Source organism: Lithobates pipiens, unplaced genomic scaffold (assembly GCF_037356315.1).
Source record: "Lithobates pipiens isolate NorthernLeopardFrog02 unplaced genomic scaffold, aLitPip1_a1.2 Scaffold_8, whole genome shotgun sequence".
Taxonomy (NCBI): domain Eukaryota; kingdom Metazoa; phylum Chordata; class Amphibia; order Anura; family Ranidae; genus Lithobates; species Lithobates pipiens.
In genome coordinates this window covers 288,022,041-288,036,555 of record NW_027507903.1, presented here as the reverse complement: position 1 = coordinate 288,036,555, position 14,515 = coordinate 288,022,041, and the positions used below count along the sequence as shown (strand labels likewise).

Here is a 14,515-nt window from a genome sequence, read left to right as displayed (position 1 = left end):
ATGGTGTGACAAAATTTATGGTAATAAAGTATCATTTGTTTTGGTGTGGAGCAATAAAAAAAAAAAAAAAGTCATACACTTCCTAGGTGCGATTTAGATGTGGTAGGCAACCCATTCAGATGAATGAGCTGCCCTAACTCAATGCACGGTAACACGTGTAAAAGCATACGGCAACACTCGTGTACTAGTGCACCGCATGGATGTGAACACAACCTTAAAAGTAGAGAATTAAGGATGGGCTATGGCGCTAAAACCCTGTGCATGTGCAACTCTGTGCATACAAATATGTGCTTTGGATATAACTGTGCTAGCAAATATTACTTATCTATATCTATATAAAGTGCTGGTGCTACCGTACAGTGTGTGTACAGTGCTGCATATATATTCTACTATTGTTGTAAGTATCACATACATAAAAAATTCAAACTAAACAGGAAATTACAATTATGCTAAATTGCTGTATAAAAGTGCAAATCAATTGTTCTCAGCAGTCCTATAAAGAATCGTGCAACAACATGTGCAAAAAATGCATTTGTTTGCGCATGTTGTTGCACGATTCTTTATAGGACTGCTGAGAACAATTGATTTGCACTTTTATACAGCAATTTTGCATAATTGTAATTTCCTGTTTAGTTTGAATTTTTTATGTATGTGATACTTACAACAACTAGTAGAATATATATGCAGCACTGTACACACACTGTACGGTAGCACCAGCACTTTATATAGATATAGATAAGTAATATTTGCTAGCACGGTTATATCCAAAGCACATATTTGTATGCACAGAGTTGCCCATGCACAGGGTTTTAGCTCCACAGCCCATCCTTAATTCTCTATCTTTCACCTCCTCCTCTTACTTAAGGGTGGAGGTTCTAGGCACAGGCAGCTTCAACCCTTTAGTAATTTCTTTAGTAATTTATAGGCTTTTCTCTCTTTTTCAAGTATTTATTTTACCTTTTAAGGAACTAGTCCGTAGCGCGACTTCATCTATCTACTTTACAACCTTAAAAGTCATATAATATTTAGCTTTCTAGTGTGATTTAGGAAAATTACACAGATGTTTCTGTCTCAGTTTTTACAATTGATAGATGTCTACAGGTTATATGATTAATATTAGGAACTACAGCCTGAAATTACAGAAGCAGAACAGGATTCAGCTCTTTTTTAGATCAACACAGTGTCCATAAATGTTCCTGTTGCATCACCGTCTTTCTAGTAGAATTACCAGTCAGTGTAAATGTAAAACAAGCTGCCTGCCAGGTCCCAAGCAGTGTACTGGCTACAGTAGAACACAAATAATATATAGATATATGGCCACTCCACGCCTTCTCTAGATGTCTTGCTTTTCACAAGTCTTTGACGTGGGTGGCCATTAGTTGTTGACACAAGCCAGTTGATCTCCATGTCTTCGTCTGCAGTGATTTAGTACAAGGTTGAAAAACACAGCTCATATACTGATGAATTTTTCAGGTGTTTCTTTCTAACCCAGATGGAGAGCCAAAACCAACATGTCCATAATGATTGTTCTGTAGCATTCATCTTAGATGCAGTGTCTCTAAGCTCATATAGATAGCATAACTTTCAAAATGATAAACAATGTTGTACTGAGCAGTATCAAAGTTGTATTCAGAGAGGAACCTCCAGATTCTGTATTTAATTCCTGTTTTGTCATGACAGGAAGGACTTTCATGGTGCGTCCGTCTTCCACCTGCTGAATGGTACAATATAAATAAATAATATACTTTAATAAAAAGTAATTTGAAACAAATAAATAATATACCTTATCACCACAAGCATCACTTTAGCATAGCTCCCAACTGTCCCTCTGTCCCTCTTTCCATCTCATTTGTCCCTTTTTTTGGTCTGGTCTATATAGTTGTATATAAAATGCACTATTTATCTTTCAAAAAGTATTTCCCAGTGCTAAACCTTTCATCCAATTTCTAAATTGCTGCATTTGTAAACTTCAAAAGCCAATATAAAGAAATAGTAGTTGTACAAAAAAATGTTTTTGTATAATTCTTCTTTAAGGGGGTGTGGCAGGGTGTGTGTCCTTTGCTTACATACTTTTGCTAATAGGTGTCCCCTGTTCCTATCTCAAAAAGTTGGGAGGTATGCTAAAGTTGTATGTAGTCGTCATCGTATTATATATAACATAAGCAATTGTTAAGCCCTCAGTAGCTCCTGGGACCTAGTAGATGTTCTGCCTATATCATAGAAACAGCAAGGGTGCAAAAATTAGGATAGCTAATGTACATATAGAAATAAGAATAAAAATAGACTGAAAAAAATATTTCATATTGTTCATGCATTACTGAAAATAACTGCCAGGCAAAAAAGCATTTGACACAGTACAATTTGCTCTGCTACCCTAGAATGCAGTAAATTACCATGGGATTAAAGTACAACCAGAATCAAGAGAAAAAATGTAATATTTTGCAGCTTACCAGTCCTTAGATGAAGTGGCTGCATTTGTTTGCTTTTTTAAATCTAAGAACATTTTATGTAATTATTTAAATATTCCCATTGCCAGAAATCTTTTGTCCTTGTTACTTTCTGTGCACGAAATTCAAATATAACTATCTTACCAACTTTCCTAGCTAGCTTCTGTTAACTACATGTCCTCCCTGTGCAATGGAGATTTGAAGAGGTGGAGATTTATGTAGTAGAAATCAGGAAAGAAACCTATGGAGACAATGTTGCTACTCCATAGATACCGTGCAGCAGGTGAGCACTGTCACCCTAGGACACTATGGGGGGGATTTACTAAAACTGGAACACTCAGAATCTGGTTCAGCCGTACATGGTAGCCAATCAGCTTCAACTTAAAGTGGAAGTAAACCCATCGATTTAAACAGTTTAAAAAAAACGGCATGCCAGGAATGCTAACTACACATTGGCTGTGCTCTCAACCAAACTGTCAAACCACCCAATGGCTGATTTCGTAACGGATCACATGTGCAGCACCGTGGCAGCTGAAGATTAAACAGAGGCGAAGATGGCAGCTTCCGTGGATGAAACCGATAGGGGAGTTTACTTCCACTTTAAGCTTGTTCAATTAAGCTTTGACAATAAAACCTGGAAGCTGACTGGTTTCGTTACAGAGCTGCACCATATTTTGCACTCTCAAGTTTTAGTAAATCCCCACCTATGAGTATCACCAGCCAGATCACTATGTATAACTAAAGGGAACAAAAAAGGAAAAAATAAAAAACACAATGGACAAAAATGAAATTACACCAGGACCACATGATGACTAGCAGTTAAAGAAGCCTGAAAAACTCAGAGAGCAGCACCTTATGCTGAACTGGTGTCAAAAAAGGGCTTATGTATTCAACAGGTAGAACTCAACCTATGTGTGAACAGAAGTCCAGGGGGCAACTTTGGAAATCTGAGAAACAGATGCCTGAGGCAGAAAAGCCAATAAAGCTCTAACAGACATGGTAGAATGTGCCATAACAAGGATATAGGGTTCTACAATAATTTGTCTTATTCACCTAGCAATGGAGGAACAAGATGCACTTGTTTGGTTGCATCAGGCTTCCTTGCAGAAGAGAAGTACAGCATTAAAGGGACAACCAAAGAACTCTAGTTTCCATAATGCTGATGGGGAAGGCAAGCTTGGGTGTCCAGGACTGCACCCAAGCCCAACAGGCTTGCAATCATGGTGAAAATGTTCCACAATTGAGGCTCCAGTGCCAAATTGTAATTCCACCATACTAAGTAGAGTACGGCCCTGTCCTTTTTAAAAGAGTCTGGCCCTGACTTTTCCTATCATTAGAAGTAAATGACTTACTCGTAGAGGGGCTAGTTTCCTTTTTCCTGGGTTAGGACAGTATTCTTGCTTCTTTTAATTTCCCTGATGTACTTGTATAAGGAGGGATCAAAACAAGCACTCAGATGGCCTGACAGACAGCCATTCAAGCAACCACAAGTGGCAGGGTTGGACCTGCTAGGGGGAAAAGAGCTATAAAAATGAATTCCAGGGAAAACCTAATCCCCCTTGCAGTGGGGCAGCCTCTGTACTGCAAAGGGTAAACGTTTGTTAATGTCTAGGGGACTGGAAAAGCAGTCTTACCTACCTGATCCTTTGCTCCTCCAGACAGTGTATGAGTTTTGCCTAGACTCTTCTCCTCCATGCTCTGGTGGTCAGATGGCCTCTGGCAACATTAAGATTGATGCAGAACCTATAGCCTTGCATTGGACAAGAGAACTCAGAGAAACAGTCCACCGCTCAGAGCATGTCTGCCAGGGAAGTGGAGGATCGGGCAAGTAAAGCTGCTTTTTCTGTCCCCTAAACCAAAAAGAGCATTTAACTCTTGCAGTGTGAGTGCAGACCCACTGCTAGAGAGAATTTTATTTTTCCTGGAAGGGAACTTTAAAGAGCTTTAATTAGGGTTGGAAATTGCAGAATTTGCCACAGGAAGTGCCCACTTACAGAGAATAGGATACTGTTGTGGGAAAAGCTTTGGAGGAAAGAAAATGTTCTCGGGGAGAGGCCAGTCCTCACACAGGACAAGCTCAACAAGTGAATAAACCATGATTTTTGAAGATCCCTTACTGGACTCCCTGGGGTGAGCAGAGCCTGTTTCAACACTAGACAAAAGCATTTACAGTAACAGTAGCTATAGTTTTGTTTAGCTTGGAAGGAATATCTGTACTAGAAGTGTCCTCTTAATCCAATGCCTCTGAGGGTGAGGGATCCTCATCTGTATTATCTACCTTCTCAGAAACCACTTTGTGATCACTGGCAAAGTCAAAAATTGAGCTAGGAGAGGAGGCTAAAGGGCAATATTTGTAATCCTCTACTGTCTATGGTCTTGACAAGGCCCATGAACTCAGACATTGTAGCAGAAATTTCTCCCTGGAAAGGAGGGAGGCATCTGGCATGGCTGAAGGCCATGGAGGAAGACAGATTTAGAATTGGGATGCCATCAGATTATACCTTGGGTCTTAACCGCAGAGAAAGCACATGTACGCAGGCCAAGAACACAAAATGTCACAGCCAATATTGTGGTCAAGAAGACCAGGAGATGTGCATTGGTTGGCATATGAAATCCAAAGTGGCGGGGAAGGACCATGCACAACCTGCCTCTAACCTGATATACCACAAAGGTTCTGTATGCGCCACAGGCTATGTACACACCATAGTGACTCACTGAACGGGTGCAGTAGAGAGACACTTAGTATAACAGAATCAGGAGCAACAGTGCCAACTGCAGGTGTCCTCCAGTACGACAAGGTTCCATACATAACAAGGGTGCCAAAATGTTAACCGTTGTCATCCAAAACTCACTTCACTCCACAAGGAAACAGCAGTGAGAATACCCTTAAGTGAGGGGGATTTAACCTCTTCCTGGATTCCCTCTCTACGATGAGAATACAGTACCTCCACAGGCGTCCTTAGAGACTGGGATCTGCACCAGGCAGATCACCCTGCAGCACTGGACCCACAGCATTATCCATTGTTGAAAGTAACATTACAGTCCAGCCCTACATCTTCCATGTGGCGGGGTCCACATGCAGTCCCCCTAGACACTGCCAAGCAATCAATCTGGAAGCTGCAGAAAAGTGTCTATGGTGCAGCCAAGTTTGGATAGAATAATCGACATGGAAAAAGATTCACAGAAAGAAATAAAAGCTTCCATTTTAGGAGGTAAGATTTTCTCAGCAAAGAGAAAGATCCATCACCCAATGAAACTATCCAATAAAAAGGGATGAGTTCTATGGGAAATGTGTCATCAGCTTTTTTTGCCAGTGTCCTATAGCCTGAAGCTAGCTGCATATAACCCAGAGTGAAATAGAAAGGCACCCTGACAACCTTACACAGAGAATGAAAGTTCTAATGCAAAATGTATAATGCTGCATGTGTAATCCCTTTTGGATAGTGGCCACATCTTATAAATAACACTCAAAAAGAAGACTTTTTTTTTATGCAAAAATGATCTCTCACCTGACAGGAATCATTATCTGGGAAAGGATTTGCCAGTTCAGAATCCATATCTATTGCATTGCTGTTATTAATCTCCATCATAATTGCGCTTTCTGAAAGAAGATGCAGAAACTAATATATTACTTTCATTTAGGTGTTTTTCAAGCATCACTTCTTACTCTCGATTTAGATGAACAAAATGGCTCAGGCAACTGCAGCCTAATGTTTGACAAGGAAAAGTTTTTGACAGTATAGCAACTGCATATAATTTCAGATAGGGATAATTATCTGAGTACATTTACCATGCAAGCAATTTGCTGGCAATGCAGATATCTATCAGCCATGACCAGTGCTTTGCAACACATGAACTCGTTATTAGCAGACATGACTAATGGTCAACTGTACCCAATAACCAACACAAATATCTGCTGTAAATTTTGTAATCACATGTGACTTTATTAAATGGTATTATTCATAAAAGAAAGTGATTTGTTAAAGGATTTAATTGCAATGCCAATGTTAATGCAATATGGTGCTTTTGAATGTATACCTTTGCATTTTTAATAGGCAAATGCTTTAATTAGGAAAACAATTGTCTTGCTTCAGTTTAAATAGTAAATAATCTTGCATTCTTCTTGCATTCTTCAGGTGTTTTTTTTTATTGTTTTTAATCTCCAAAAAACGCATTGTACAGGAAATCATGTTAAATTATAGTAAAATTATAGTAAAATTTAAGTAAACTGTGTTTTAAGTAATAGGTGGAGTTAAGTTGGTGCAGTGTATGGCTGGATTCACACCTATGCAGTTTTAGTGCTTTTTTCAATTTGCAGATTTGCACTACAGAACGTATTCCATAGGAAACCATGTTAAATGGACTGTAGTGCAAGTCTACAAAATGCAAAAAGCACTAAAACTGCATAGGTGTGAATCCAGACTAAGACTGGCTACCTTAAACTAGCCATGTGTTAAGCTAATTTCAGCCAGTTACTGATGAACCAGCCAAAATTCACTCTGTGGGTGGCCCAATTTGCACACTCATGAAGGAGCCATGTAGATAATTGTCAACCGAACAGTGCCTGCATCCAATTGGTTGTAGTCACTGTTTGGGTATCTTGACAGATGGTGGTGCCATTGATTGTGCATAAAGGAATCTGTCAGATTTGTTTGTTCAGCCCAAAAGCTGAATGAAAAAGATATGTGCGTATGGCCATCTTTAGACCTACAGAGCAGTCCGATTATTTTTACTGGCTTGATTATATTGTCTTTGTTTAAAAAGATCCACAGAAAGTAATAGAGGTGAAAGCCATGACAGGATAGAAAATTTTAAATACACATAACAGCTACTATGGTGCTTCTTAGAGGTCATACAATATCTAACTGCATGAGTATTTTCAGCATCTAAGAATATTCTCTAATCCTCTAGCTGAAGTCCCTCTGGTCACGGCAAGATAGCTCTACAGGGATTTTCCTGATGTACTTTAAGCTTTCAACAGATTTCACAAGCCCTTTAAGTATGACATGTTTCCACATTTGAAGTCTAATAAAGTGTGTAAATTCCATAATGACATAATTGTATATACACGTTGGACATTTCTGTTCTTTCCTTATTTTCTTTTTTTTTGTCTTTTAAACTTTATTCATAGCAGAGGCAGACCAAAGGCATTCAAGTGCAGGTATGCATTGAAAACCGCAGATTTCTATAGGGGAAACAACAAGGTCCTCATCCAGCCAATTACAATTCATCCCACCTATTTATTTGGTTAATCAAATAGTCTTTATAAAATACAATTCATGAAATGTAAAACTACCTAGTATGGATTAACATTTCCATGGAGCTTCTTATGCCAAAGATAAAATGTATCCCATGTTTCCGAGCATTTTAAGTATGTAAACTCTGGCAACATAAGATGGTTTGCTTTTTGTGGTTTGGCAAATGTTAAAAAATCACCTAAGGGTGGGGACATTCACCGCAAACTCATAGAGAGGGGGGTTTGGTGGATTTTTAGCCTCCAGACCAGGATGTCCACTGGTTTAATCTCTCGTTATGATGTAGATTTATTTCTCAAATTAGTCTCTATAATGGTGACTCTTTTGTATATTTTATCTTCTTTTATTCAGCTGACTGTCCAGATTTATGTCTTATATATATATCCATTGCCACAATAAGTCTTTCATCACTGATTTACTAATTGCTACACCTGGTCTGTTGATTCTTTTAATTATGTGATTTAATGAGTTAATCACTTAGAAGGTGGAGTTTATTTGTGAAAATATGTCTTGTTTTTTTATCTTAAAATTTGTGTTGTGACCAAGGCTTGTTTGCCGAAAAGCGTAAGCCCTTGTATTTGTTACTCACTTTCATGTATCGATAAAACCTATAATAAGGATTATTGGAGTTACCGGCTCTAATTTTTGGAATTTTGTTACCTAGTACAAATATTGGAGCAGCATTTGACCTTTGCACTTACTAAGACACTTGTTACATGTGAACATTGAGAGAATGTTCTTGCAGTCATCCTCCTGATCTCCACTTCCTTCACAATTGCACCACAGGGATGTCTCCATAGTCGAGTTATTAATAAAGTTTGGGGTCATTACAGTACCTATGCAGAACATAAAACAACGTCAGTAATGCTATTGTTTAAAGACACTTGAACACTTTCAAGCACTGTCACATAACAGTAGTATAGAATCTCTTCTCAGCCACAGGACATGACACTAGGTTCTGGTGGCTGTGGTAGGTTTGACTAATGTCTGTTGCAAGAACTGCTGACTGCCAATTGTATTCAGAGGTCAGACTCAGTGAGTACCTGATGCTCCTACAGGGTGATCTTCCACATTATAAGAATTATCGTAATTACTCACAGCTCTAAACAGTTTAATTAACTGGATCAGTCCTCATAGAGATGTTTTTTTCTGCCAACCAAACACACAATACCCAACCTAAACCTGTCCACCACTACCTTTTCACATTTTCTATCATTTTAATACCTGGCACCCATCCCCCTGTATCTTTTCACTTTTATTACTCATGCCCATGATACTAACTACATTCTCCCACCTATTCTTTTCCCACTTCTACTGCTGCTGCAGTATTGGAGGAATGCTCTTTTGTACTTGAGTGTAGAACCTGCAAGTGCTCAGGACCAAGCACTTGTGGGTTCACTGTGTGCAGAGGAGATCAGTGAACTAAAGGTCAGTAATCTTCTATAGCTGTTTTGTACCTAGGACTATGCGATTTTACACCTGCCTGCACTGAGTGGTGATCTCAGCTACCTTGGAGCTCTGTTTTCAGTGAAGTGGTGCGAGTTCCTAATTTATGGAACCCCAACAATGTGAATGCAGCCAGCACCCTGCAAAGCCAGCTTTCTATTGGAGCAACCAGAGTCCCCCTCTCTACTAACTGCAGCCAATGGGCATTCTTGTATTTTTATAGGGGTGTTTGGCTGCTGATTAATGGCATGGAGGAAGGGGTGTTGTCAGGGCTGGCTTAGCCCTTCCTCCTCTGGGCTGGCCGCTCAGCTGTCGACTAATTGTCAGCTCTCTTCTCTTTCCACAGTCACCAGCTGTTCTCAATGATGCTTGTCTGCCCTGCCTATTTAAAGCCTTCCAGCTCACTCTTTCCTTTGCCTTCGCGTTGGTCACATCACTAGGAACCATCTCCTGCTGTTTGTTTCAAGACTGGCTTCCTGACATCCCTCCTGGCTTCTATCCTGCTTGCAGTTGCTCTCCTTGGATCCCTTACGTCTGAACTGGCTGATTACCCGATCTGGTTTATGAACTTTGGACTGGCTGACTACCCGATCTGACTACTGGACTCTGGCTATGCTTGACTACGTTTTTTCCTATTTACCTTTTTATTTTTATTAATAAACAAGTGTGATTTGATTGTACTTCTGTCTCTGTCTGTTTCATGGTTCCTGACAGGTGTTCTCTGGGGAACATGTACCAGAGATTAAAAAAAGGTTTTAAAAAAAGTAAAAAAAATTAAAGCAGAGCTCCACCCAAAAGGGGAAGCTCCGCTTGTTCACAGCCCCCCCTCCAGTGCCATATTTGCCACTTTTTTGGGGGGAGCGGGTACTTGGTTTTGACAGGTACCGGCTCCAAATTCCCAGTAAGATCGCCGCACAGTGATCTGCGTCCTGTCTGGCCCCTCCTCCTTCCTCCTGCTGCATTCTGGGACCTGTGTGTGTTCCAGAAGACAACAGGACCATTCAGAAAGTGCAGAGCGACTCAAGCATGAGCAGTAGGAAACTTGATGTGAAGCCTGAAGGCTGCCCCCGCCTGCTTGGGGTGCCAACATCGTGGGATTCCTGGACAGGTAAGTGTCATATTAAAAGGCAGCAGCTACAGTATTTGTAGCTGCTGAATTATATATATATATATATATATTTTTTTTTTTACAGGCTGTAACTTCACTTTAAATTTGGCCAGAAGCACAGATTTTTTTTAAAAAAAGTGAAACTTAAACCTCATACACACGATAGGACTTTGTACAAAAATCCAAGGGAAAGTTTGTACAAAGGGAGTCGGCCCTGAACTTGTATTGCATACACACAGCAGGACTTTTTCAGCCAATTTTCACCAAATCACGTGGTTTTTCTGCTCTTTACCGCCACCTTTGGTCAACTTCTGTATTGTCTGATCTTTTGCATTGGTTCTGAGCATGCCTGTTTGTACTTTGTACAAAAGTCCTATGGTTTTCTGTACACACGATCAGACTTTGCTCCATCAGACTTTTGTTGCTCGCAAAGTTTGTCCGTTCGCACAGCCAACAAAAGTCCGATGAAAACCAAAAAAGTTTGTCCTATGGAGCGTACACACAGATGTTGCTCCAAAACAGCTAATTTGCATGTTTGTTGTCAAAAAGTCTGATCGTGTGTATGGGCCTTAAAAATGTCCAATTCCTTAAAAAACATGCTTGGGGGATGCTCTAATCCTGTCTGTGAATGGACACATCTCTGTGATGTACAGAAAGTGCTGCAGCAGCACTGATATTTAGAAAAGAAAATGTGTTTAACATTCCCGGGAAATTACATGTTAAAATGCATAAGGTCCCTTTCGTTGCATTGGGTCTCTCAATTCATGATCCGCAAAAATCTACATGTTATACAAAAAGACACAATGGCAACAATTTGGAAGGTGTAGGAACCATGGATTGAGTTCCATTTACTGAATATTGTGGCCTTCCAACCATTTAGGTCCCCTCTTCCCTTTCCTATTCTACCCTCCTCAAGCAAAAAGGAGGCTCACCCTTCCCCTTATTTTTCTCTATTTGTTTTTTACTTTCACCCTTCTCTGGAGAGAAGGAAGACCTAGACTTTGCACATCAACCCCTATTCCCTCCCTTCCATTAAAATACCTTATACCTTTTTCCAAAAATTTGTTTTAGGAACTACTTGTTATAGATATCTCTCATTAAGGCCAGCCATACATGGATTGAAATTCAGCTAAATCAGCAGAGACCAGCCAAATTTTGATTCGTGTATGGTCAGAAAAGTTGTACAGAAGTCGATCTACTGATCAATTTCTATACAGCCATCCTGTCAGTACTTCTCAAATTAATCAGCTCTGCAGGCTATACTTGGAAGCACTGATCAGTGTATTCTGACAGCGGGGAACCTAGGGAGCTGTCAGAATACAATAGCTCACCTCGAATGTATGGATGGGGGAATCGGGTCAGTTTTTTTCATTGGCTAATGTCTGAGCTGCCTAAGACCATTTCATATCTGTAATTATTACAGTATAAAACATATTGTGTACAAATTCTCCTGCTTTGTACTATGGTTGATAATACTATATACTGTGTGTGTTTACCTTTTTTTGCTAAAGAAAATTTCCTTTAATAAACCAATAAAAATGTATTAAATAAAAAAGATAAGCTCTAAGATCACAATACTGTCAGGGCATATGTATAAACATAAAAAATACTATATAATAGTTTGATACAAATATACATTTTTAATTATTTTCATTATTCAAAATAATATTAAAATGACAGTTATAGAATACAAATGCAAAAGAAAAAAAAAAGAAAAAAAAAAATTATAACAAAAAGTCAAAATTCAACAAAGAAATTAAGTATTAGTAGACTGTTCTTTAGACCCCCTTTTTATTATGCATCATTTAACAGAATAATCCATCTGACAATAGAAGAATAATAATAACATTTATGACAGGTAATTAATGATATGAAACCTGAAATAAAATAAAAACATCTTTGCAAATATAATATTATCTCACCTATCATTCTGATGTAAGACTGTATGCATTGATTGTGATTTTCTTGAAGGCATCTGCCCTTTTTGTTAAGCTGACATTGCTTTTGGTAGTCAAGAAAACGTGATCTGAAAAAAAGTTAAGTGAAGAATATATAGAAACGTCAGCTGCATCTTACATCCAACAGAAAGGTTAACAATACATTGGAATGCCTTGTTAGTTGCCACAAAAAACCTGAAGACAGTTAATTCTGCCAAGTCTGCATAATTTAAGTGGAAATTGTGTAATTTTAGTGCACATATGTGGCGCTATTAAATGCAGTGTTTACCCTTATGTAATGTGTGAGATGCTTCCATTTTACAAATGTTCTCACCCTGTTTGTGTTATTACATCAGATTAGGCCTCATTCACACAGTAAAAATTCAATGCATTCAGATCCGTAACAGCGCATCCAAAAATGTGCATCTGAAGGCATGCAACTACACATACGCCAATGAAAAAAGAACAGGATCATTTTTAAGCATTCTATTTACTGATCATTATGCAGAAACTCTTGTTCCTGATCAGTGCATTTTTCCGGCACTGTTAGGGCTATGTGAATGGAGCATGGGCGTAGCATAAGGGGTTTTAGGGTTCACAATTACAACCCCACCACTAGCTCCAGGGGGCCCCTGCAGCCTCCATGTCATATTATCATATCCTCCACAAATTCCAGCTCCAATCTACCCTAGGGCCCCACAGCAACGTTCCAGTACTGGGCTTCTACTTTGCCTTCCACTGTCCACACCCCTCTGTTCCCATTGGCTGGGGAGAAGCTGTGAGATTTCCTGAATAGAGAGGAGCACAAGGTGAGAACAGCCCAGGATGGGGAAGTGTCTGTGCTGTGTGCTGGCAACATGGAATGGTAACCGAGCTCAGCAAGACAATAGGAGGAGAGTGCTGTCCTGTAGCCACGATGGGACTGATGTCACTGGTGAGGTAAGACACCACTGAGTGTCTTCTAGTCACTATCTGGGATTCTCTGTACCTCCCCACCCGGGGATGTCTACTTACCCCAAATCCCTGATAACTGGGGAAAAGACACACACCTCCGATAGATGACCTTCCCCCAACACCTGCCAACACTGACAGAGAAACCTTCAGAAATTGCTAAAACAAATCCCTCAACATCTCCTCGTGGGGCACCTGAAGGGCTACAGGCTCCAGATATTGTGTCACATGGCTTTGCCCTCCCAGAGCTAAGTTGCCCCCCCCCAAAGCCCCCTGACCACCCCCTTCACCCTGCATGCTATGCCTGGTTGCTGAGCTCCTTTCGCATTACAGCACTCTATACTGTTCCTCCTGTACAGGGCTGAAATCACATTCCTTTACGACACAGCCAGTTAGCCATGATCTGCACAGAGTGTATCTGCCTACTGCAACTACACTGCCGTTCCGACCAGAGAATTTCACAGGTCAGAAGGGCAACATAAAAGCTAGATACACCCTGTTAAGACTGACAGACTGTGTGTAAAGGAATGTGATTTCAGCCTTGTGTAGTGTGTATACAGTGCTGGGATAGGAAAGGAGCTCTGCCAAGTGACCTGCTAGGGGTCCCTGTCCTCTGATTGTCCAGCGGTGAACTCTATCCTCTGATTCTCCAGCGGTAATCCATGTCCTCTGATGTAAAGAGGAACTCTGGGAACTCAAAACTTTTAAGCCACTTTGAGTATCTTGGCGTGCGGTGGATGTATCTGCACGCACGTTAGAAGTAGTGGGGGGGGGGGGCAGGTTAACTTTTGCATCGGGCCCACAAGCTTCAAGCCATGCCTCTGGAATGGAGCCTAAGGCCGCGTACACACGGGCGGATTGTCTGTCCAACTAAGTTCGTCAGACAATCCGACAGACAGTCCGTTCAACTTTTGAATGAACGGACTTGACCACACACGATGAACAGACAGTCCGCTGAAAACTTGCGCAATGACGTGTACAGCGCGTACGACGGGACTAGAAAAACGACGTCCAATACACTGCAATGCAACCTTCGGCCGTGTAAATCCTTTCTGAGCATGCGCCATACTTAGTCCGTCCAACTTGCCTACACACGAGCGGACTGTCCGCTGAAACCAAGTTTGGACAGACAAAACCAAGTTTGGACGGACAAAATTACGGAAATTCCGAAAGACTAAGTCCGTCAGACTGTCCGCTGAAAAAGTCCGCTGAAGCCCACACACGAGCGGATTGTCCGCTGAAACACGGTTCAGCGGACTAAGTTGGGCAGACAATCCGCCCGTGTGTACGCGGCCTAAGCCTCAAGACATACTTTGTAAAGTGTATGTCCAGGTGTAATAAAAATATTCAGTATACCTCTGCAGTAAATGC

The 14,515-nt window shown here is 40.4% G+C and overlaps 1 protein-coding gene across 2 annotated transcripts in view; it reads right to left on the bottom strand.

Moving 5' to 3' along the window:
- Positions 1-936: 936 nt before the first annotated feature.
- The window catches only part of GFRA3 (GDNF family receptor alpha 3), a 92,122-nt gene continuing 78,543 nt past the window's right edge, over positions 937-14,515 (bottom strand). The window contains exons 5-8 of one of the 2 annotated variants that reach the window (XM_077472347.1): positions 12,179-12,282; positions 8,404-8,538; positions 5,957-6,048; positions 937-1,711 (exon numbers count right to left, since the gene is read on the bottom strand). In XM_077472347.1, coding sequence (XP_077328473.1) covers positions 1,565-1,711; positions 5,957-6,048; positions 8,404-8,538; positions 12,179-12,282 — 478 coding nt within the window. In that variant the 3' untranslated portion in view covers positions 937-1,564. Of the gene's footprint in view, positions 1,715-5,956; positions 6,049-8,403; positions 8,539-12,178; positions 12,283-14,515 lie in introns of both variants that reach the window. The other variant, XM_077472346.1, reaches the window with a different exon arrangement.